The 22717-nt window shown below is 28.0% G+C and overlaps 1 protein-coding gene across 1 annotated transcript; it reads right to left on the bottom strand.

Annotated features, from left to right (window-relative positions):
• Positions 1–782: 782 nt before the first annotated feature.
• Positions 783–22619, bottom strand: LOC139770424 (dynein axonemal heavy chain 1). Its single transcript, XM_071702352.1, has 23 exons — positions 22419–22619; positions 21347–21555; positions 19681–19783; positions 17991–18119; positions 17803–17923; positions 16701–16831; positions 15558–15663; positions 13712–13866; positions 13182–13361; positions 12415–12805; positions 10897–11168; positions 9061–9371; positions 8365–8590; positions 7886–8081; positions 7335–7528; positions 6451–6605; positions 5726–6092; positions 4625–4804; positions 3614–3766; positions 2132–2358; positions 1850–2031; positions 1352–1475; positions 783–1173 (listed from the first exon to the last, which is right to left on the bottom strand). Exons 1-20 carry the CDS (start codon positions 22422–22424, stop codon positions 2329–2331), a joined length of 3615 nt encoding a protein of 1204 aa, XP_071558453.1. The 5' UTR covers positions 22425–22619; the 3' UTR covers positions 783–1173; positions 1352–1475; positions 1850–2031; positions 2132–2328.
• Between the last annotated feature and the right edge of the window lie 98 nt (positions 22620–22717).

The raw sequence follows: 22717 nt of genomic DNA, 5'->3' as shown, positions 1-22717 counted from the left end.
AGCCTAAAATTCAATTATTTTATTTTGATAATTTCTTATTGAATTACAAAAAGAAAGATGTAAAATTACACCTTATTGATATAAGAATTATATTTATTGAAAACTCATATATGTGTTAGAATATCATAATAGAATATCATTTTTAGGAACCATTTATCATTCCGACCAACAATTTTATGTGAAACACAACTTTTTTAAATTTCTATTTTTAAAAATATTTTCTTCCTTTTCATGATTGTCCTTATTGCAATTGTGTTTTTAATATTTTTCATTTCAGGTTTTATAATGTCAGCTGTGATATATAAATGGTCGACTGCAGCGCATGATCGATATAGTCGCAAGGATCCCAAATTATACGAAAACGACAAATAAATGCAAGCATTGATCGAGCTATTTTTAAGTTCAACAAACAATTTTTGCATCATGAATAAAATGTCTATTCGATATCTGTTTGAAATTGTTTCTAAAGTCTAATAAGAGATATAACGGAAATGAAATATCTCCTTAAATTGTTCATGCATTTATATTATATATGTTTATACATGATACATGTATAATTTATTTTATAGGAGATTAATAAAATAAAAACTTGATTCGTGTACTTAATTACGTCTCTACATAATTACTAATTACTATAATAGTGTATAATAAATTTATAATTCTATGATATATGTATAAAATATAAGTGGAGAGTGGAGAACATCTTTTTGTGCAAAATATGCTTATAAACAAGATAATAATAACATGTTTAAAAGATTCTGTAAGTTTTATGTGAAAAATGCTGTTTTACAACAAATAATTTATTTGGTACAATTGTTAATATATTATATAATCATTATTATCAAGATTATAATATCCATAATGCATGTATATACGTATATGTATATAAAGTTACTAACTTTAACAATTGTCAATTATAAGTCATAAATGTTCTGATAGATGTAACAGAGAAATGTTAATAATCCAAAGTACATATCAATGCCACTCCTCTTTTTATCCAGTGTGATTGTGGCTCATTAATTGGAATCTCCATCGCTAAAACAAAGTTTGTAGAATATCCCATTGTACTTAAAGTTCCAGACCGCTCGATGGTTTTGTATATAGGGCATATATAAGTTCCATGAAGCGGAATTACGTGATGAACTTCCGGTAACAAGAGAATCGGCGGCATGCCTGGACAACAAGTGAACAATACTGTGTCATGTAAACGAGATTCAAAGTGACTATAAACAATGTAATTTGCTTAGCGAAGCACAGCTATTTGTATCTCATTAGTTTAATAATATAGCTTTTAATAATTTAGCGTGAAATTAATTCTAATATGTAATAGAAACGTTTATTAATACTTAACCGGTGAATAATTCCTTTGGTAGAGACTCTACGAGATAGTTTCCGTCCCATCGGCAGCCTTCCAGAAAAAGACCGTAAATGATACAGCCATCCAATGGTCTCTGCGTTGGTTTGGAAGACAAAACCTGTGACATGCAATATTTGCGCATGACTTTGCTCGGAGTATACATATATTCTTTATTTATCGATCTTCGCCAAGACTAGTATAATTTCAAATTTTTGCAACGACGATTTTTGACCATTTAACGAGGATTAATATTAATTTAGATTTATACTTATTATCAGTTGAGTAAAATAATAATTTTAGGCTTATTTATCTGTATAATATTATAAATTAGAATCTACATATAATGTTTTATTCAACTTTTACAACCAAATAAATATCTCAATTAACTAAAAATGCCCATCAATTATTCTCACATTCTATTCTCCTGTGGTTATTTATATATGATACGCGTCAATCATGTTGACTCATCTTAATTAAAAGCTGAAAGCGTACCTTGAAGCTAAAATCGATCGTGTCAATGCATACTACGTGTTTGCGCGCGAAGTTTTGTAACGTGCCAGCTAGAAAGGCTTGAGGACAATAAAACCCTGATAGCCAAAATGCAGGCGGTATACCTTGATCTTGCCATTCCCTTATAAATCTAATCCTTTCTTTTAAATCGATGAACCATCCGGCTAATCAAAATGATAAAAAATATTTGTTATAATAACCTGGCCTTGAGAATTAAAGAAAGATTATATTATATTGATTGATTTGTGATCGAGATCTTCCTACCTAAAGATTTTAAAGAAGGATAACTTTTGCTTTCCCAATTTGCGGGTATTTTATTATTATAAAGACTGGTAGCCATCATTTCGAGCTGTTCCGACATGACGACGAAGCCTCTTAAAGCTTTCAAAAGATCTTGCAACGTTGATTGCACGATTTCGAGTAAACTGTTATATCGTTTGGCCTCTTGTAGTAACACGGTATTAAAGGATTCCTCGTACAATATAGGATACCTGAAATTCAATTTAGTTTATTTACAGATTTAATAGAGGAGTTCTATCTTCCACTCTCTCCGTCGCAGGTGTTATACTTGTTTTGAAAATATTAAACTTTGTTTGAAAAGTAAAAATTCTTCGATTTTTTACGTATTGTACATAAGAATGCAATTTTAAGAAATCGGATTCATGTCATGAAATAACAATCATATCTTAGAAGTTTCAAAGAGATACTTTTATCAAATTTCAGATTTTATGATAAAATTGTAAGATGCTTTTTATTTCAGATTACAAAATAGCAATGGTAAGAACATATTAAAAAATAAATTCAAAAAAGCATAAATATTTTTGCTTTTTCATACATATAAAGATATCCAGCAGTACCTCGCTTGCATTGCGATTAAATCAAATGGTTCAAATATCGTGGACAACATATCCTTAGTTATTTGACTTGTTACTTCCTCAACACTTGCGGTAACAACGCCAAGTTCTCTGGGTTGTATGTTTAATAAAGTTGCGAGGCAAGCATATGCTTCTGTTTGAGCGTAGCTTATATCAGCGTTTGAATGCATGCCAAATAGTGATGGATCGTCGTTTAAAGGGAAACCTTTTATGTATTCTAGATAATCGTTGAACGATGCTGCAGCCGGTAACTTTGTACATGAAAACGTAGCGTGTTGTAGATAAAATAAAAGTGTACTTAGTAACAATTTGTTTATGAAAAGAATGCTTCTAGGTATAAATGTTCTTATATTAATAGAACTATATACATATTGAAACTATATACATGATTATATAAATTTAAAAAATGTTTGCATACCTATATATTTTAAGTTAATGCTTACACAAGACATATGAAAAAGTTACAGTTTTATAAGCAAATAATCATGAAAAGTACGTTGTATAAAGCTAAGTTAAATATAGCTTTGGCTAATTAAAATTTAAATCCCAAATAATACTAACTCTATAATTATAAATTTTTAGGAAAAGAAAAACATAATTTTTATCTTTTATTCTCTCTCTCTCTCTCTCTCTCTCTCTCTCTCTCTCTCTCTCTCTCTCTCTCTCTCTCTCAAACTGTTTTTATTATATCATTAATATTAAAACATAAGTTTTAATTTATATAATATGACGTTTCTTGACATTTTAGGTCGAATAAATGTTTAATATATTTTTAACATTATTGGAATTGCCATGGTTTAGAAGTTAATTTTTTAATTTACATTAGATATATTTTTAGAAAATGTTTGTTATTTCATTTGAATATTTATACCTGATGATAAATCCCTTGTTCATCAAATTGGTAATCTTGGGAGACGACATTTACATTGTAATAGTCTTCGAGAAGTGTCAGGACACATCGGCGATCCCAATCATCTGTTATTCGTCCACCGTAGTTAATATGCCCGGCCGTATATGTGAGAATCTTTGTTAAGTACAAATAATAATAATTATTTAAGAATTAATATTTTAATTATTTTAATTAATGTATAAATTGATCTCAAAAACCGGTAAATTTAAGGATTAAATAAAAAACATTCTGAGATTCTCATGTTATTACAAACGTAGATATTTTCCTTAGCAAAATTATATTATATAAGAAATGTTCACAAGTTAAACTAAAATTTCCCAAATAAAGAATATAAAAACAGAATCGCGTATTTAATATTGACTTTATATTCGTCAGGAAAAATATAAAAATATCGTTGTTTTCCTTTTTTGAAAGTAATATCAGTTTAGAAATGATAGAAACGTTTTGCTAAAGCTATCTTCTTTGCGCATGATCAACAGTTTACCTTGAATGGCAAAGTATCGTATTCCATGAGAAACATGTACAATTGGGACAAACATATAGCTAAATCCCCGTTTGTGAAATCGTAGGATATATTGAAACCCAGGGGACCAAATTTCCGTCTCTCGATCAGGATTGAGTGAAACATGCAAAGTGAGAATATAAGCCGTTTGAATGACAGAGCTTTCAGGTGATCAGGTTGCAGAAAGTCTTGCATTTCCATGACTTGCGTCAGATATGCACGTAACATGTTGGCCTGTGTTAAGAATGATCGAGAAACAAGAAGAAAGAAATTATAATAACGTAAACAAATTTTTATTTATTTTTGTCATTTACGTATTTATACCGTGATGTATTTTATAACGGAAATGTTTTTCTGTAAACGTTACAAACATTTGTGAAAATCGATTTAATAAAGCGTATAAATAAAGTGATATTTTACTGAAAAAATTTATATTGATTATATTGAAATGATATGATACACAATTGGACCTTTATGCCCCGCGGTGGTTCAACCGTCATTTTGCTGCTATTTTGAAGAATACTGATGGGAAAGTCGGGCGACGGTGCAGATGTCAACCATAATCGGAAGTTTTGATGTATATTTTCAGATGACAACGTTTCGATGAGAAATTCGAGTTTTGGCATCCAACTTGATACCAAATGGCAATTCTGCAAAATTAAAAGTATTAAAATGACATGTATTTTATACAGTAAACGTACATCAAATATATTTTAATTTTTCAATGATTTAACATATATGTATACACAGATTTAGCTTCTTTTTATTGCTACACTATTAAGGATACCTCTACGCAGCACAATAAATTATATCTCTTATACTTTTTTGCTTTATATATTATCGAAATAAAGTGAACGTTTCTTTTTTATCAATATGCTTTTACTAAACAGAAAAGAATATTTAAATTTCTGTTTCTGTTGCAAAATAAATGGTTTTAAAAAATAGTTTTTATATTTTTGTAGTGTCTGGTACTGATTTTAATGTATAACACATGAAATTAAATGGTTTTCTTGTAGGTTCTATCTTGTAGACTTGAATGGATATTTTATTTAATACAGCACATATATTTTTGCTATGGAGATGAATTAATATTTATTATAAACTTTTGCGAATATTTTCCATTAATTTTCAAACTTTTCTTTTGTGATAACTAATATATAAAACAGGTCACAGTTTTATTTAATTTTAATGTTTGAACATTCCATAATCGTTTTGCAAGAAAAATCGATTTATCGTTATCTTTGCATTTTCCTTGAAATAAATGAAAATTAAAAAAAACATTTTTTATATAATAAAAGCGATATAATTTTTTTTTGTCAGAAATTATTTAAATTTATTTAAACTATTACTTTAACATAATTAGATTATTGGCTGCATTTAGTATTTTTTGAAAATATAGGAAACTTAAGTTGTTTTGACGTGATTATTCAATCAAAGATAACAGACGCTTAAGTCATTTATCATAACGTTAGAGTGATAATTATATATAAACATGTATAATGTTTATGTCCTAGAATAAATAAATTTAGCTATCTAGAAAAAAAATTAAAGGAAGAGAGATAGCTTCTAACTTGAAAGAAGAGCCAAGTGCCCATTTCCGCTGATTTCTTTAGCATGGCTTGTGCCCTGAGTTCCTGACCCTGACCAAGAGATATCGAGTGTAACTTTCCTTCCATTTTTAACTTGTCGGCAAACTTATATAACTCTGCGGCCGGATCAGTACCAGGCGATAAAATAAAAATAATCGGTGTGGTGTTAGATGATTCCTTATAAATTGCTAATAATTCTGTGGTTTGAGGCTCGACGAATTGCTGACCAAGATATTTTGTCATATAGATTTGCATAGCGTTGGTGACCTTGTCGGGTCGTAAGCATTTGAGTACCAGTAACTTCTCAAAATCATCGAGTTTCGTCTCCCATGGTTGAGGAAATGATACCCTAAATGGGTTAAAATTTTATTTTTACGCAGAATTTTAGTTTAAAATCATCTTACAAATGGAGAAGAAAGAAGAGAGATCTTAAAACTTTTTAATACTTAATACAATACGAACTATGTTCTGCAAACTTCTAATAGAAAGTTCTTGCGGTAATAAGAAACTTATTATTAATTATTATCTAATAATAAATTAAAATTAAATTAAATTGACCATTTACATTATTAGACTAGATCAATTTGTATTAATTTAATTTAATCTGCTCTTCTATTTATATACCTACTTCTTGCTAATTAATTTAATGTCATGATAATTATTTATGTGGACATAAGCTCTAATGTAAAAAAAGTTAATCTACTTACAAATGTGCTTCCTGAGTATCAAATATTTTTTTAAATTGAGATAACGATAACTGGAAAGATGTGATGAATTTGTCGAACTTTGGGAGCCGCTCTAAAGCTTGAATTTCCTGCCAGCAACGCGCGGTAATCCATTCGGATGCGGGATTTGGCAATCCCTAAAAGGGAAATCCCCGGATATATATCGATAATATGTGACAGAGATAATAAGTTATACCTTTTCACCCCTACTCATGTTTCCTGAGCACGTGAAAGCATCCGTATGAGAAAGCATATTATGCATAATAGCTTGCAAAAAAAATTAGATAAAAGGACTTGTATATATTTGTGTCATAGAGATTTATTTTATGAAATTGTAAATTACTAATTTTTTAAATCACAATATAAATTAAATTTTTAATTTCAATTCCTATTAACAGCTATTTATTTCATTTTTATTACAAAAAAATTGGAAATTAAAATATATTTTATTTCTTTAAAACTCCTTATTTCAAATAGAGACATATTAAAATAAATATAATTATATTTTATATTTGGTTATATGTTTAAGTATTGTTAAATATATTTTGAAAGTAGAATAATGTTAAATAAATAGTCTTAAGTTTAAATTTAATTCTTAACTTTGAGAATTACAAGAGTTTTTTCACATATATATATAACTCCAATATATATTAATATATTAGATTAAATTAATGCGTGATTATTCATAAAGTTTTTGTTGGACGGAAAAAATTAATTGACATATTAGATTAAATAATATCTATGTAGGAATTGTGCCGTTTTATTTGTATATTTTTAAAACGAATAAAGTTATTAATTCTTCTTTAATAAAATAAGTTCTCAGTAACTATGAAAAGCGATTAATTTAAATTTGATTTATGTTTTACCCGTATAGGTGTAGTTGTTGTAAGAAAGTATTGCCATTCCATCGGATCGATTGCACCATTGTCCAAAAGAATACGTGCGCAGACGAGAAAACCGAAGTGCAGTTTGTGTTTTTCGAATAAACTGCGACAGATATTCGTGAAAAGAGCGAATGTGAAGTTTTTGCTGATGTCCATGATCCGTTTATTAATGTTATCTGCGAAATTAAATTATTGAACTAACGAACCTTAACTGTAAGTAATTAAATTAATATTTGCATATTTGAATATGTACCAATATAAGTTTTGACAAATTGTTTAAATTAAAAAATTAATATTACTTTTGTAATATGCTGATCAATTTTTAATTTTAAGTTTTAATTTATATCTATTCTTCAAGAAATACTATGTAAATGTTTCTATTTGCTGGTCATAAGCTTTTTATAATAAAACAAAATACTGTTAATAAAAAGTCTATTCAGCAAAGTTTGTTAAATCTATGTAGTTTCTTTATATTATACATTAGATACGTTCGAATCAATGACACAATAGTAAAATACAAAAGCTTCACTTACTGCTTTTTTCGGTATTTGATATGCTGTTATTGAGTATAACGACGAACCATTCTAGGGAATATTGATACATGATATCGATACGCTGGAGATCGGCGATACAAAAGAATAATATTTGTGCCCGATTTGCTACTGGCATGTATAATGATCTCGTTAAATCAATGTCCGCTTGTGTAAATTCAGCGGTCTCCATTTTCATCTATAGTGAAAGATCAAATACTGTTTTATATAATAAGAAAAGAAAAATCTATTTTTTGTATTAAGCAATTTCTTTTTATTTTTTTTAACTAAACTAATAAATATATAATTTATTAGTTTAGCACGTAATTTATTTTGCATTCTATTAAAAAATGATATCTTACTTCTACTAAATTAATATTACACATATACACATATACATTTGAAATATAAGGAAAAAAGAAGATAATTTTGTCACTAAATTTTATTCCTATAATAATAGAATATTTTATATATTTTTCTACCTTGATTTCCTCACTCTTGGCTTTCGAAGCCTCCAAGGTATAAATCAGATCAATATCATCAATTATTGATCCTTCGGATACCGTGAGTCTGTAAAGAATTTTGTCCTCAATCTCCTCCAGCTTCTGTTTCATTTCAGCACATGACACAATAAGCGTATTTCTTTCTTGTTCAAGATCAGGACGCTCTAGTATAGTGACCAGAGACAGCATCTGATCGACAAGGCCACTATATGAATTACATATAAAATTAGAATCAAATGAAACACAGATCAAACATCATGTTATCCAGTAATGATATTGAATAAGATGAATTTTCTGTTTTATTAAATCAGAATGAAAGAAGAGATAAAGTCTGATTAATTTTGTTATATATATTATTTTAAAATTACAGATTTCTTTATATGTTAATAATCTTTGATGTCAATACAGTTTTTCGTGAATTAGATATATTAATATCTGAAAAATAGTATAGTATGTAGGATAAAAATTCAAGAAAAGACAACCAAATGTTCAGAGAAGTATATCCAGTTTTTTTATACCTCAAAAATATTTCTGATTAAAATTCTCCCAATTATTGTTAGATTTAGCTTGATAGTTACTTTACAATACTAATGATATGATCGTAAAAAAATTATGAAATCTATAAAATACACAAAATAATTCACATAGATTTTTTCAAAAAATTTAAAATCTCACCCAACAGTCAGCGCGGAATTGACTATGAGTACTTTTACCGCTATATCTGGTACATAATGGGGATTAGGCAGCCTCGTCGTTAAATAAAGACGAAAATCGAAATTATAGGGTACGATATTCTCGCCAATTTTAATACTCGGCTGTCCGGCGTGTTTGAATAATGCACGAGTGAGAATAGGATCTAGGGAGGCTTCTAGTTCAGTACTGATATTTTCAATTAAGCATGGCTTTCCGAATTGCACACAATTTTCAATGGTATGTAATAGATCTTTATCCGACATTTTTGCAATAAAAAGTCCGATTGGTTTGCACTGAAATTAAAACTTTAATTAACTGAAAGAATAGGAGAACTTTAATTAATTGCTATAATAAAAACACTAAAAAATCAGTATAACAATTATGTAATTACATTTTTTAACACTTGGAGAATAAATTCAAAATTTTAATTTTTAACCCTTAAATGCCACACCTCTCAAGAATCTCGTAAATGGCACATGGGGTCTAAAAGACCCCAGCATGAAAAATGTCTCCTTACTTATTGATTTTTTGATATTTAGTTATGAAAATTATTTTCAATGTTGTTCAAGGCTTAGAAATGAGATTAACCTTTAGAGGCCGGGAAAAGGACTTGAAGAGTTTTTTTTTTTTTTTACTATTTTTCCCTTATTCAACACACAAATTTTGCCTGAAAACATCAAATAGCTTGTGTTTTTTGGGTGGTCGATATTTCGACCACCCCCGGCCTCTAAAGGTTAAAAAGCTTATATTGTTAAAATTTCAATTTCAACATAGTATAAAAAATTAAGATCGCCAACAGTTAAAATATTGGCTCCAAAATCAAAAAAATAAAAAATAATAAATAAATAAATATGAGCTCCATTTTTGGCGGGAACATTTGAAAATATATCATTCTAAAGGGTCTGGGGTCCGCTGGACTCCGGGTGGCATTTAAGGGTTAAACTAATTTTCATAAATCTTTAAAAATCAAGTTAAATCACTGTTACATTGAACTCTTTAATGCTAGCATAACATTAATTATGGATAGTAATTATATCTAGGTTGTTATATATAAGAGAAATATATATAAAATGCTATATAAACAATATAAAAATTTGATATTTAAAACATATTTAGGAATTATTTTAAAATTCTAAGTTTTTTATTTTGGATATTTCTTAAAGGTTTATTTTTCTCCAATAAGTATTTTAACATTTCTTAAAAATTAAATACAATTAATTCTAAATTTTTTTGTAATACATATATATTTATTTATTTCCGATAGAATTATTGTATTATAAATAACAAATAAATTTAATATATTCTGATCAAATTATCTGTATCAAATAAGTGATAAATTTATGGTGTTTTATATGAATAAAATTAAAAATATTCCAATAATGAATTCTTGTTACAATAATAATCGTCATAAATTCTTGTGCTTTTATGTGGTGTCCATATATTTTATGCAGTGTTAAGTCTATCTCATGAATATGAAATTTAATTTCTTTCTTTCTCTCTCTCTCCTTCTCTCTCTCTCTCTCTCTCTCTCTCTCTCTCTCTCTCTCTCTCTCTCTCTCTCTCTCTCTCTCTCTCTCTCTCTCTCTCTCTCTCTCTCTCTCTCTCTCTCTCTCTCTCTCCCTCCTCCTTCTCTCTCTCTCTCTCTCTCTCTCTCTCTCTTTTATTCTTTATCTACTCTTTACATTTCAAAAGTCCTTTGTCAACAGCTGCAGAAAATTTATGGGATATAAATTTCCCAGGAAAAGGTTAAAAAAAGAGAGAAGAGAGAGAGAGAAAAGAGAGAGAGAGAATTCTTACTTTTCTCTCTGTGATACTTACCATATTGCGTACCCACTTATTCGCCTGTGCTTGAGGATCAATGAAAAGGGGCCACCGCTTAGAATTCATCACGAGAACTGCATTCTCGACAGATAAGGCATCCCTGGGCAAACCACTTATGTGCCAATTTCTTATCTCCATTTGATTGCCAAGAGTTAGTATCGGATTGCAGCCTGGAGTGTGAGGAACATCTTCACCAAGAGCGTCGTACCAGGTCCCCAGGAGATTTCGGCGATAAATATCCGTAAAGGGCGTTAGGTATGCAATCGCACCTGCAAGCAAGATGGAAGCTTCTGATACAAAGGAATCGTGTGAAATCAACCCTGTTCTGTTGTTTGAATAGACAAAGCTATGCGGACACTCGATTAAGCTGCTGCATGTGAAGCTTTGTCAATCTCATATGAATGGAACAGTAAACAATTGTCACTAATGAACCATACGAAGATATTGTGTTATTTCGAATCGGACTAAGATTGGAGAAAATTTGTGAGAAATATTTGTTAATATTTGACAACACTGTAAAGTAAGTTTTAGAGTATATATAACAAGTGTATAAAAAATTAAATTATTACTTGTAATGAAAAAAATTGCTACAAACAGAAATAAATATTAAAAACGTTTTTTAAATATGCTTCTAATATCTTTGTTTTGCAATTTTTTTTGTTTATCTTTGTTTACTATACATATATTATTGATATATTTTTGATATAAGATAAAAAATATAAGAATATAATTGCATATAAAGCATGCTATATACATAAAGCAAGACAAATAATTACATATTTTGCTAAAATAATACTTTAATTTTTTCTTTAATGATTTTTATAAGGTGATCGATCTGGTATAGCGGTGATAGGTGAACGTTGCGAGCGGAATCAGATTAGTGTCACTATTCTTTGTAAGAACGGCACCTTCCAAGGTAAGAAAATTAAATTTACCAGAATGGCTGCGACTTTCTTATATAATAAATGTCGTACCAATTCTATTAAAGTGGATCATACAGAATTTGAGAAGTCCATTCTGTTAATGTACTGGTTTAGAAATTATAGTGACAGATGTTTCATAATACATCTCTAAATAAGCAGTTATTGTATTGATATTGACATGATTTAATGTCATAATTTTATTTCTTCAACAGAAATCTATTTATTTTTAATTTATCATTATTCTGTTAATGCAAATTATGAGCAGACGACTGCTTCAATTATCTGTAATATATTTCGTTTGTTGTTTTGTATGAATTAAAATATATTAATTTACTGACCTACTTTTTTTAGACAGACAATTAAAAATTAAATTAAAAGGTTGTATTGTTGCGCACTATGTATCCAAATTATTAAACTGCTTTTTTTTAATTTTATAGAAATTGTAAGTTTGTAACTTATTTTATACAGTGTTATTTTATTTATACAATAACGTATTAATGCAAAAAATTATCTTTTAAAATATATGAGAAAGTAAAATTTTTTCATTTTTTGCAAGCAAAAGTGAAGCAATTGTTCAATGTTGCACACGCACCTGATGACAGAAGGATATCACCAACAGCATTCTTTAAGGATATTTTTATATTGTTCACCATGATGGTCCATCGTTTCTGTTCATCTGACAGGCCTACAATCAGTTTTAAGGCTCGTGCCATTCGTTCCTCACAAAGTTTCTTCTGTATTTCTAATTCAGCTTTCTTTGCTTCCTCTGCCTTCAACTGATCCTGTAACTTTTCAATGCCTTCTTGTATCTCCTGTAGTCTCGTCATAACACTTGCGAGTGTTATTTCGTTTTCAGCCAGAATTTCCTCTGCTTTTGCCAAAGCTGCCATTTTAGGTGCAACTTTTTCATTTACAAAGTAATAGTTGTACATTGCGTGGATCCATAAGCACAGAGAATGGCAAGCCTTCGAAACTTGAAGTACCTTTCGATATTGTTATTTAATAATTATATTATTATTATAATTCAAATACCAAAAAAATTATATATAATTTACCTTATATTAAATTATATTTTCTGATTAAAGTAAATTTTTAAAAGATAATAATATTAAAAGTTTACTTTAAATTAAATATGTTATAATATTTTTGAAACATATATATTAGTTTCGAGTTTATTAATTATTAATATTAATATTAATATTAATATTTAAAAATTATAATTAATATGTTGATAAAATAAATGTGTATATACATGTATATGTACATATATCTATTTGAATATTATATCTAAACTTCATATAACAAATATTATGTAAAAATAGTGAGACAAATATAATTTATTACTATAGAAATGTTTACTTTATCTGGTTGAAAATTGGGATTTTCTATATAATCTTTTAATTTATTGATAATTTCCTCTGTGATATCTTCCTTTTTGAAATGAGACATTGTATGTAGAAAATGAATTGGATCTGCCAACATTTGACTTCCAGGAGTCCAATAGTCTAATATCTTCTCGCCGGGAAGTTTCCCAGGAAGCTAAAAACAATCATACACTTTATAAAACTTTTGTTTATTATAAAAAACTAATTGAAAACCGTATTGTACTTTTTCATAAAAGATTGAAACTATATCTGAAATTGAGATATTTTATTGAAAGCATAAAAAAGTACAAAAATATATTAAAATAACATGTTGCTATGTGAAATATGTATAATATGTGAAATATGTATAAATAAATTGTAAAAATAAATGAAAAAACAAAAATTATTGGATTTAAATTTTATGATTACAATTGCGTAAATATTACAATATAAAAAATGCTCTGTTAGAATTTTAAAATTGTTATTTTATAACATTTGCATAATTGTGTATATGCCTGAGCAAACCTTGTTTGGTTTTACGTTATTCACAATACACATTGCTTCAATCACTAAGAGCACTCCTACTGGCGGTCTCTTCATTGCTTTTACCTCCGTAATGTCGTTCCTATTTAATGCCTTTAAACTAGCTTCAGCAGCCTCGAGCATTGGTTTTACTTCACCTGTGTGTACATATGTAATATAGACATACGTAATTAAGTTTCGCTTAAAATCCTTTCTTAAATATTATGTGTATCAAGAGATAACATCTCGCGCCAAGTATGTTTTTCGTAAAATACATCCTTTCATGAGCAAGATATTATAGTGTATTCTATACAAGGAAAACTTTTTTTTAGAATATATATATTTAATTTGTCTAATAAATAATTTAAATATTTTAGAATTTATAATATTTTTCTAAAATAAAATGTTGTATTTATTTTTAAATTGTTAAAAAAGATCTGGTGGTTTTTAGACATATTTATATTTTATATGATGTAATATAAAGTGCAAAAAAAAATACTAAATTTAATTAGTAATAGCTTGACTGATATTTTTACAAGTACTGCTTTACTAATGTTTTATTTTTGATATTGAAAACCAAAAAATTATTATTTACTAGCTGGTTACCCGGGCTTCGCCCCGGAGGACATATGATATCATAATAAGACACGCAAATAGTCTCTCTCTCTCTCTCTCTCTCTCAATTATTTCCCGAAAAATTGAAAAAATTAAAAAAAATCGGTTTCCAAAAAGATCGGTAACAAAAACTGTACACATCATGACGCTCCCCCTGTAAAATTCTACCCCTACTTCATATACAATTCTTTAAGATTCTGTCAATTAATTCCCGAAAAATTGAAAAATTTCGGTACCGGCTTCCAAAAAAATCGGTAACGAAAAATTATACACTTTATAGCACTTCCCGGAAAATTCTATCCCTGTTTGATCTATAATTCTTTGAGATTCAATCAATTATTTCCCGAAAAATTAGAAAAATTAGAAAAACCGGTTTCCAGAAAATCGGTAACAAAAAACTATACACATAGTGGCACTCCCCGGAAAATTTTACCCCTATTTCATATACTTTTGGTAAAAATTCGGTTCAGGGGTTTGGGCTGGGCGTTGATGAGTCAGTGAGTCAGTCAGTCAGTCAGGACATCTTCCTTTATATATATAGATTAATGTTTTATTAATTTATTTTTTGAGAATATATAACTCTATTTGTTTATTGCGTTTATAAAACGAGCCATATGCAAATCAGATACACGATGTACATGAACGAATTTGTACGTTGTAAACGTGAGTTTTATAAACTCCGTGTTGTTTTAATCGTAAAATTCTCCGTTAAAAAATTCTGACATTTGAATCCGTGTATGCGAAGCACTATATTTTCCCGAAAGCGGAACGTCAAAGTAAATAACACGCAGTACTTTCGCGATATTCTGCCACAAGAATGTTGTTTTCAATACATATTTGCGTTCTCAATAGATTCAAACTTACTACAGCTGCTAAAATATGATGAGAGAACCGATCAATATGTATCGAGTAAAATAGTGCGGTTTACTCGACACACGCAATATTTACCTATATTATACAAATGTATAATAATTATTGAGTAGTTACTAATTAGCACGAGATATTTAGGTATATATGTATGCGACTACATGTAGTTATGACATCAATTCTCCAGAAATATTAATTAACATAAATATTCTCTTGTTGCATTATTCTTCTTAATTTTGTAACAAATTTCTGTTGCCGCATGTGCATGCACGTGTGCTGCTAAACTGCCAAAGCTTTAAATAACACAATTTATATACTGCTCTCGCGCAGTAGGGCTTTTACTATGCTTCGTAAGGATAAAACGTACTCATATCGGCCTCTGCTTCATCCCTGATCGCTTTATTCTCTTCCTTCATTTTTGATGCCGCCGCTTCTTGTTGCATAGCCACTGTTTTGGTCTTTTCTGCTTCAATCTACAAGAAGCAGATTATAAGCTTTGTATGTTGACTACATAATACGTATTTTGTGAAAAACATAAAACAGCTACATCAAATCTTTTACATGCAAACAGTAAAGGCTCTTTAGATGTACAATCATTAAATAATAATATTAATCTAATAGAAAAGCCTAAGAGCAGGAGTACATGATTAATTAAATTGTTTTTCTCGCAAATTAACCTGAAATTATTAATTTATTATTATAAATATTTCAGGTCTGTCCATTTTTAGCAATCAGAAATGATAACTTTTAATTCAGATTAACATATAGAAAAACGATTTAATTAATATGTATTTTGTCTGATTCAGATAAAAATAAATTATCTTTATTTCTCTCTCTCTCTCTCTCTCTCTCTCTCTCTCTCTCTCTCTCTCTCTCTCTCTCTCGTTTAAAAAATTAGATTTTTATTTAAGTTATACATTTTAATAAGAAAAATTTTTTAATGCACAAAAAATGGTTTTATTACAATAATATTTTCTTCCTCAACGATAGAAGAGCGCCACAACATTTCCGTTTAATTATTCTCACTTTTATTTAATTTGTGTATCATATTTTGTAGACACATCTAGCCTCAAAATATGAAATTTACAAAAAAATCTCTCACCTACATTTTATTAAAACGTTACAAGATTTTATTTAAAGCTCTTTTAAGTAATTAAATTAATAAAGTTCTAAAGAAATAATTCTTCTATAAAAGCTTACAAAAGCTTTGAACAATAATAATTATATTAATCTCTCGTTATAAGGCAATTAGTCATGTCTTTATTATAAATCTTCTGTAAAATATTTTGTTAAGAGATTTATAAGATATCAAAGAAAATTATAAAACACAAATATGCGTCGAAAAGATTAAATCTCTCCTATGATTAAAGATTCGTTTCAGTTATTAAAACAAATTAAATATTCTCTAATGTCTGCTAATTTCTAAGTTACATCTTTTGTAAAAGATATGAAATAAAACGTTTTTGAATGATGAGGATGCACTATTTGACAGAGATTAAAACGTGCTTACTGTATCTCGAGTAATCTCATAAATCGTTCCTGCTACAGCCTCTGCTGTTTTCTCTAACTCAGGTTTCATGTGTTTCAGTATTTCCTGTATATTTTTCACTTCTGCTTCTGTGTTCGCCAATTTATTTAATCCTGTTCGAGAAAGGTATGCGTTACAAAGACTGAGTTGTATGCTAATTTATGTAGATCAGATGAAGTAATTAATTTGCATCGTCTTGTTGTAAATTAATTGGAGACAGTGAATTTTCATTACGGGCTCATATAGTTTAAATAGATGCGTTCTCGTTTCGTCGGGATGTTAATCAAGAGAAGAAACATTAAGTTTTCAAAGGAGCGCAATTTCCCTATTTATAGTAATTTGATATTTTCTTGTATATTTTTTATAATAGCATTGTAAATAAAATGTTTAAATAATTGGCGGATAAATGTACGATAAAAGATATTTATATCTGTCTCCCATATACAATAAATACAAATATTAACGCAAAATATTAACGGAAAATTGAATATATGTGAGTACATGTTTAATTGGATTAATAATGACTGAATGATTTTTTGGATATATTGTATATTCAGAATCGGTATTACATACATTAAAAATGTTACTGAAACATATATATTGCAAGAGTGTTAAGAATTGAGACGTTTCATTTCCTGCCTTCAAGCACACGAATAATACGACCTGCACACAGGGCAAAATCGATATTCCAAATTTACCACGAATTACGAGCTACCGTCAGACAGTCGGCGTTAAATTTATAGACTAGAAAACTATCGGCGGTCATTTACCTTTGACCTATGAAATCCGTTCTCCGTTATACTAACAATAAGATACTGAGAAAATAAGGAGTATATTATAAATAAAATAAGGATTTTCACGTTAACACCTCAATCCAAATATTTTAACTAAAGCCATATTACGTAAAGGAATTTTTACGATAAAGGCAATTGAATCTTTTCTATATATTCTTCTTATCAACTTTTCTTTATATTTTATAATATTTTCCTTAATTGTATAAGAATTAGAAAGTATTATAAAATATTATGTAACCCTGCATTTTATATTACATTATTTTATATATATCAATTTTATCTTTACTCACCAGTGGACAAACGTATCATTGAAGAACTTAGCTCATCTTTCTTTTTTTTTAGAAGATTGCGATAACTGGACAGCAACTCCATATATGACGTAGGTGTAACATAATTATGACGGTCCAGTTCCTGAAATAAATTATTTGATACAACAATTGCAATTTTAAATGTTAGCAAAATATTACTGTATGTTTACTTTCAAGAAGCGATCACTAGCGTCAATCACACTGGAGTGCATGTACCGGCATATCTTTACGATAGACTGCAATGTTTTATCCGAGGTCGACTCATCTTTTATATCCGACAGAAGATGCGTTGCTATGCTCTAAGCAAAAATATATTGCAATTTTCAACAAATCGTATTTGCGCGGTTGTTTAAACGCATCGTGCGTTTCGTATAATATTTGTATTAATTTGCGAAAGCATTAACAAGTTTTGAAAGATTAATAAAACAATTCTGCGTTACATTAATTTATGTTAAACTCGTGCTCACATTTGAAAATTTAATTTACTGTAAGATTTCCGGAGCAGATCGGAAGCGGAACTTCGAATTCGTGATGTTGCAAAGTTACTAAATGTTGCACGCTAAGATCAATTTTTACCACATTTGGCATTAAATGTGCATTGCCATCTTCCAATCCGACAAGAGGTGCGATTTGCATACGAGACAAGTAAATTCCAGAATTCAAATGTTAGCATTTAGTGTTAAATGCTGAATATGTATCTAAATGTGTAAACAAATTTTCTCCATACAATTCTTTAAAGAAATAATATTTCTTAATTTTAAAATAATTTTCAATAATTAATATCGCTTACGTTTATAGATTCAATTTACTTATTTATTTATTTTTGTTTTCATAATCAATATAGTATTAATTATTATATGTAAAATTATAAATTATTAAAAAAACAACACGCTGAAATTAAATTGCACATTTTTTGTGAAATAATTTTCTAATAATATTTAAAAACTCAAATTAATTAAAGATCATCTGATAAAATTATTAATTTATCTTTATTAATTAGATTTAAGAAGAAAATAATTTGATGGATTGTGCCAAAATCAATAAAAATTCATTAGATTTTGTATTCAAATAGCTATAATAGTATCTTTTTAATGACATTTTTAATCATTTGTTATCTATCCATTAAAATTTTTAATTATTTTAGATTTATCAATTTATCAAAATCTGAAGTTGCTAATTAAGTGTCTATCAAGTGTCTGTAAGATTTATGATAACGATCACTAGATTGAGTTAAAATTGCTTACAAAGCTGTATTTATCGCAAGTTAGCGTTTATTTTACTTATTATTCTGTATTAAACAGCTAAATGCTCGTAGCATAAGTTGTAATTATAGTAGGATAAATATGATAATTTAAGTACAATAATGTTTATTATTAATCTATTAGTTAATATATCTCATGGAAAATATATGTTACCGATGAAATAAAGCTTCAAATAACGCATATATTTGCAATGTTTCACATTTTTATGTTTCATTGTTTTGTACATCTGTTATTTTATTTATAAAATGCCTTTTGCTAATACAAAAGCGCAAATTAATAAATAACATACTAGTACACTACATTTTTCACAAGCATGTGCAATACTGGACATTAAAAAAAATACCACTACAGTATGTTTCTCGCATTATAATAAAACTTTTTGAAAATTTCTAAATGTCGACATGTTAATTATAAACTTATATAAGAATTACATTAAATATATAAATAATATTTCTAAAAAATATGCATGTTATGTAATTGATATTAGAGATAGATATAATATTGATTTTTATATTTTTACTTAAAGATACTTGTTATAAAGAACTGCGGAGATAGATTATATTTTTAGTTGTGTCACACTTTATTGTATTATACAAACCTGAAGCGCAGCATCCGGCCAGGGGCAAAACCAATCGATAGTACAGCAATTTACTAGCGCCGGGAATTGTCTGATGCGAGCGCGAAATGTGTCTCCAATCGGGCTGGATATTGGAAATGTGATATTAAGTTAATTATATAAATTTATGATTAGAGATATAGATTAACTCGTAGATGTTTTTTATAATTAAATTTTGTAATGCAAATAGCAACATAAAAGAGTAAATTAGATATTCTATATCAATTTGTAAATTAAACCGTTTCTGTGCTTATATAGGATATATAATACATAAGCTCATATAATGCTTTAGAACTTTCCCATAAACATTCTTATAATAAATTATTTACTTAGTATGTTTATTTTAAATTTAATTTTGCTAATATATTCTAGATACAGAGTTTAGCAAGTCTCTTAATTTTGCTAATAAATTCTAGATATACAGTTCAGTAAATCTCTTTAAACAGTTTGTTGAAAAACTTGTTAAATCCTTTAACTGTTAAATCCTATATTCTAGATGCTTAGACTAGATGTTAGTTTAGTAAATCTTCTTATACATACTGTTTAATTATTACAGTTTCGTACATGTAATATACATATGTATATAGAATTATACATATGGTATTACTCCATTACTCCCCATTAAGCTTATTAAATAAAATTAAATAGACAAACAAGAAGTTTATTTAGATTTATTTCTTTTCGAATTGATGAATAATGAATAATATAAAAATAATATAAAAATAATATAAAAAATATAGTTTAAAGAGTACCTAAATAATTTTGATATTTTTGATAGAAAGATCATAGAAGGGGGTAAAATAAAATTTTTATGAAATTGACAATGCTGATATTAATTAAAATGTCAGTCATGAGCTATTTGCGTATTCCGTGAGAAATCAATGGATATTAAATAAAGTACTGTTTATCCAAACAAATTAAGTTCGTCGATCAATATAATCTATTATTTTCTCATTGAGTGTTCTGTCATTTTCATATTTTACCTATTAATATTAAATGACTTTATATGTAGTTATTTCTCCGTTGTTTTGCTAGAGAGTATATAATTCCTCATATATCATATTATTGTCAAGAAATTAACGTTACTTTTGAGTTAAACAGCAATATGAATTAACAAATTATTATATTTAAAATCATTACTTTTAACGTTTATAATTTATAAATTGACAGTATATTTTAAATAACTGATATGTATATGTATATATAGATGTGATGCAATATAAGATTAAGAAAAACTATGTGACATTTGAACATATCAGAATCGTCTCGTCATAAACGTGCAAATCTCGTGGGAGAATTTTTTATCATGGGTTTATTATCATATCGTGACAAACAATAATTCAGTTTTGCGTGACTCGATGTTATTGCATATCTAACATTTTATTAAAGCTATAAGGGATAAAAGACACGTTTTTCTACTTCTGCATGCAAAAAACTTCCTATCGCATTAATCTCGTTATTTTTTTAGAAGCACTTGTATATCACGATTAACGATTTCTTTCAACTTGCAAATTGATATAATTATTTATAGATTATAAAAGTGCGATTTGTGAAATTTATGATGGAAAGTCCGAAAGGATTATTTCAAATATTTTCAAGCGATAACCATTAAAATAACATTAAGCTTTAAATTTTTCAATGAAAGTACCTCATTGTAATGATAGTGTGTAAGTTGCTTCTGACTGCCTTCAAATAAATGGAGAAAAGGTTGCTTCTATTGATCTGTAGTCCCGCCTTTTGTGCTGGCATTCGCATTGCTTGATATATTTTATCTACTTCATCAGGTTGATACATGTTGGGAACATCTCCGCTATTTAGGATGTTGTTTAAATCCCCCAGCATAGAGTCATTCTTTATCTACAAGAACATATAATTTCATGGAATACCTTAGAGATATGATTTATATATGAAAACAGAATTTTATGTCAGTTTGAAAAACACAGTTATTATAAAGGTAATTAGTGTAATATAAGCATACTATAAATAATAATTTATCTCTTCAATATATCACTCTCAAAACCATATAATTATCAACATCCTAACTTTGGTTTAACTACGAAGCATAAAATATTTTTATATTTAAAGCGTTTATTTTCCAAAATTAATATAAATAAATAAGCTTATTTATATTAATTTTGGTACAAGTTATAAGTTATAATATATGTTCTCTCCTGTTACTCCTGTGTGGAGTATGTAATAAGGCCTCTAGAAGGTTTCACTAATCGAATTTATTTCAGGCTGACGGCCGAAGGATTAACCTATTGCGCAGTTCTCTATATGCGTGATATAATAACGTATAATATTGTATTGTAATAAGCTATAATAATCAATTGTGACAAGATTGTAATACGTTTAATATTATAATTTAATTAGAAAAAGATGTCAAAATAAAAAAATTATATTATAATTATAAGAATAAATAATTATGATATGTAATAGCGTTAAATAATATTGAATAATCAATATTGTAATAATAATATAATTTGTTAATAATATTTGTTATTTCTAAATTCAGCTTCTCTATTATCTGCTTTAAGAAATTTTTCGTTAAGATTACAAAACTTTTCTTCAAGATGCGTTTTAATACTATTAGTTCTTTTAAAAGTTATAGTGTTATTTGTTTAGAAAATACAAATAAACGCAAATGTGAATATAGAACTTTCAGAAAGTTATAAACTTTTTATTTAAGCATACTCCAAGTTTCCTGAGCTGTATTTTACCTGCATGTCAGAGAACAAAAAGACAATAGGTTGATCCTGCAATCCAGCTTTCAGTATTATGTTCTTGATGTCATCTCGCCAGTCGCGAATCGTATAAGTTTTGCTGATTTCAATTTGGTAACAATTGTATTCCTTGATGTACGATGAAAGCCTTGTCAGACTTCGACGTCCTAATAGGAATAAAAATGTATTCTGCTTTGTATTCCGGTTTTTTATCAGATGCGATATCAGTTCTTATACAGAGAAAAATGTATATATAAGAAAAGAGATATATATATATAAAATGTAAAGAGATATTA

Source organism: Temnothorax nylanderi, unplaced genomic scaffold, assembly GCF_030848795.1.
Source record: "Temnothorax nylanderi isolate EJ_2023f unplaced genomic scaffold, tnyl_v1.0 TNYL_tig0029_pilon, whole genome shotgun sequence".
NCBI classification, from domain to species: domain Eukaryota; kingdom Metazoa; phylum Arthropoda; class Insecta; order Hymenoptera; family Formicidae; genus Temnothorax; species Temnothorax nylanderi.
Note: the sequence above shows the minus strand (reverse complement) of the source record. Positions and strands in the feature narration are given on the sequence as shown.

Excerpts from the sequence above, each read along its gene's own strand:
- LOC139770424 (XM_071702352.1), bottom strand. Across the intron at positions 19,784-21,346 it reads CACACTATCATTACAATGAG|CCCGATTGGAGACACATTTC; the intron begins GTACTTTCATTG and ends TCCAATATCCAG. Across the intron at positions 3,767-4,624 it reads AACCACCGCGGGGCATAAAG|ATTCTCACATATACGGCCGG; the intron begins GTCCAATTGTGT and ends TACTTAACAAAG.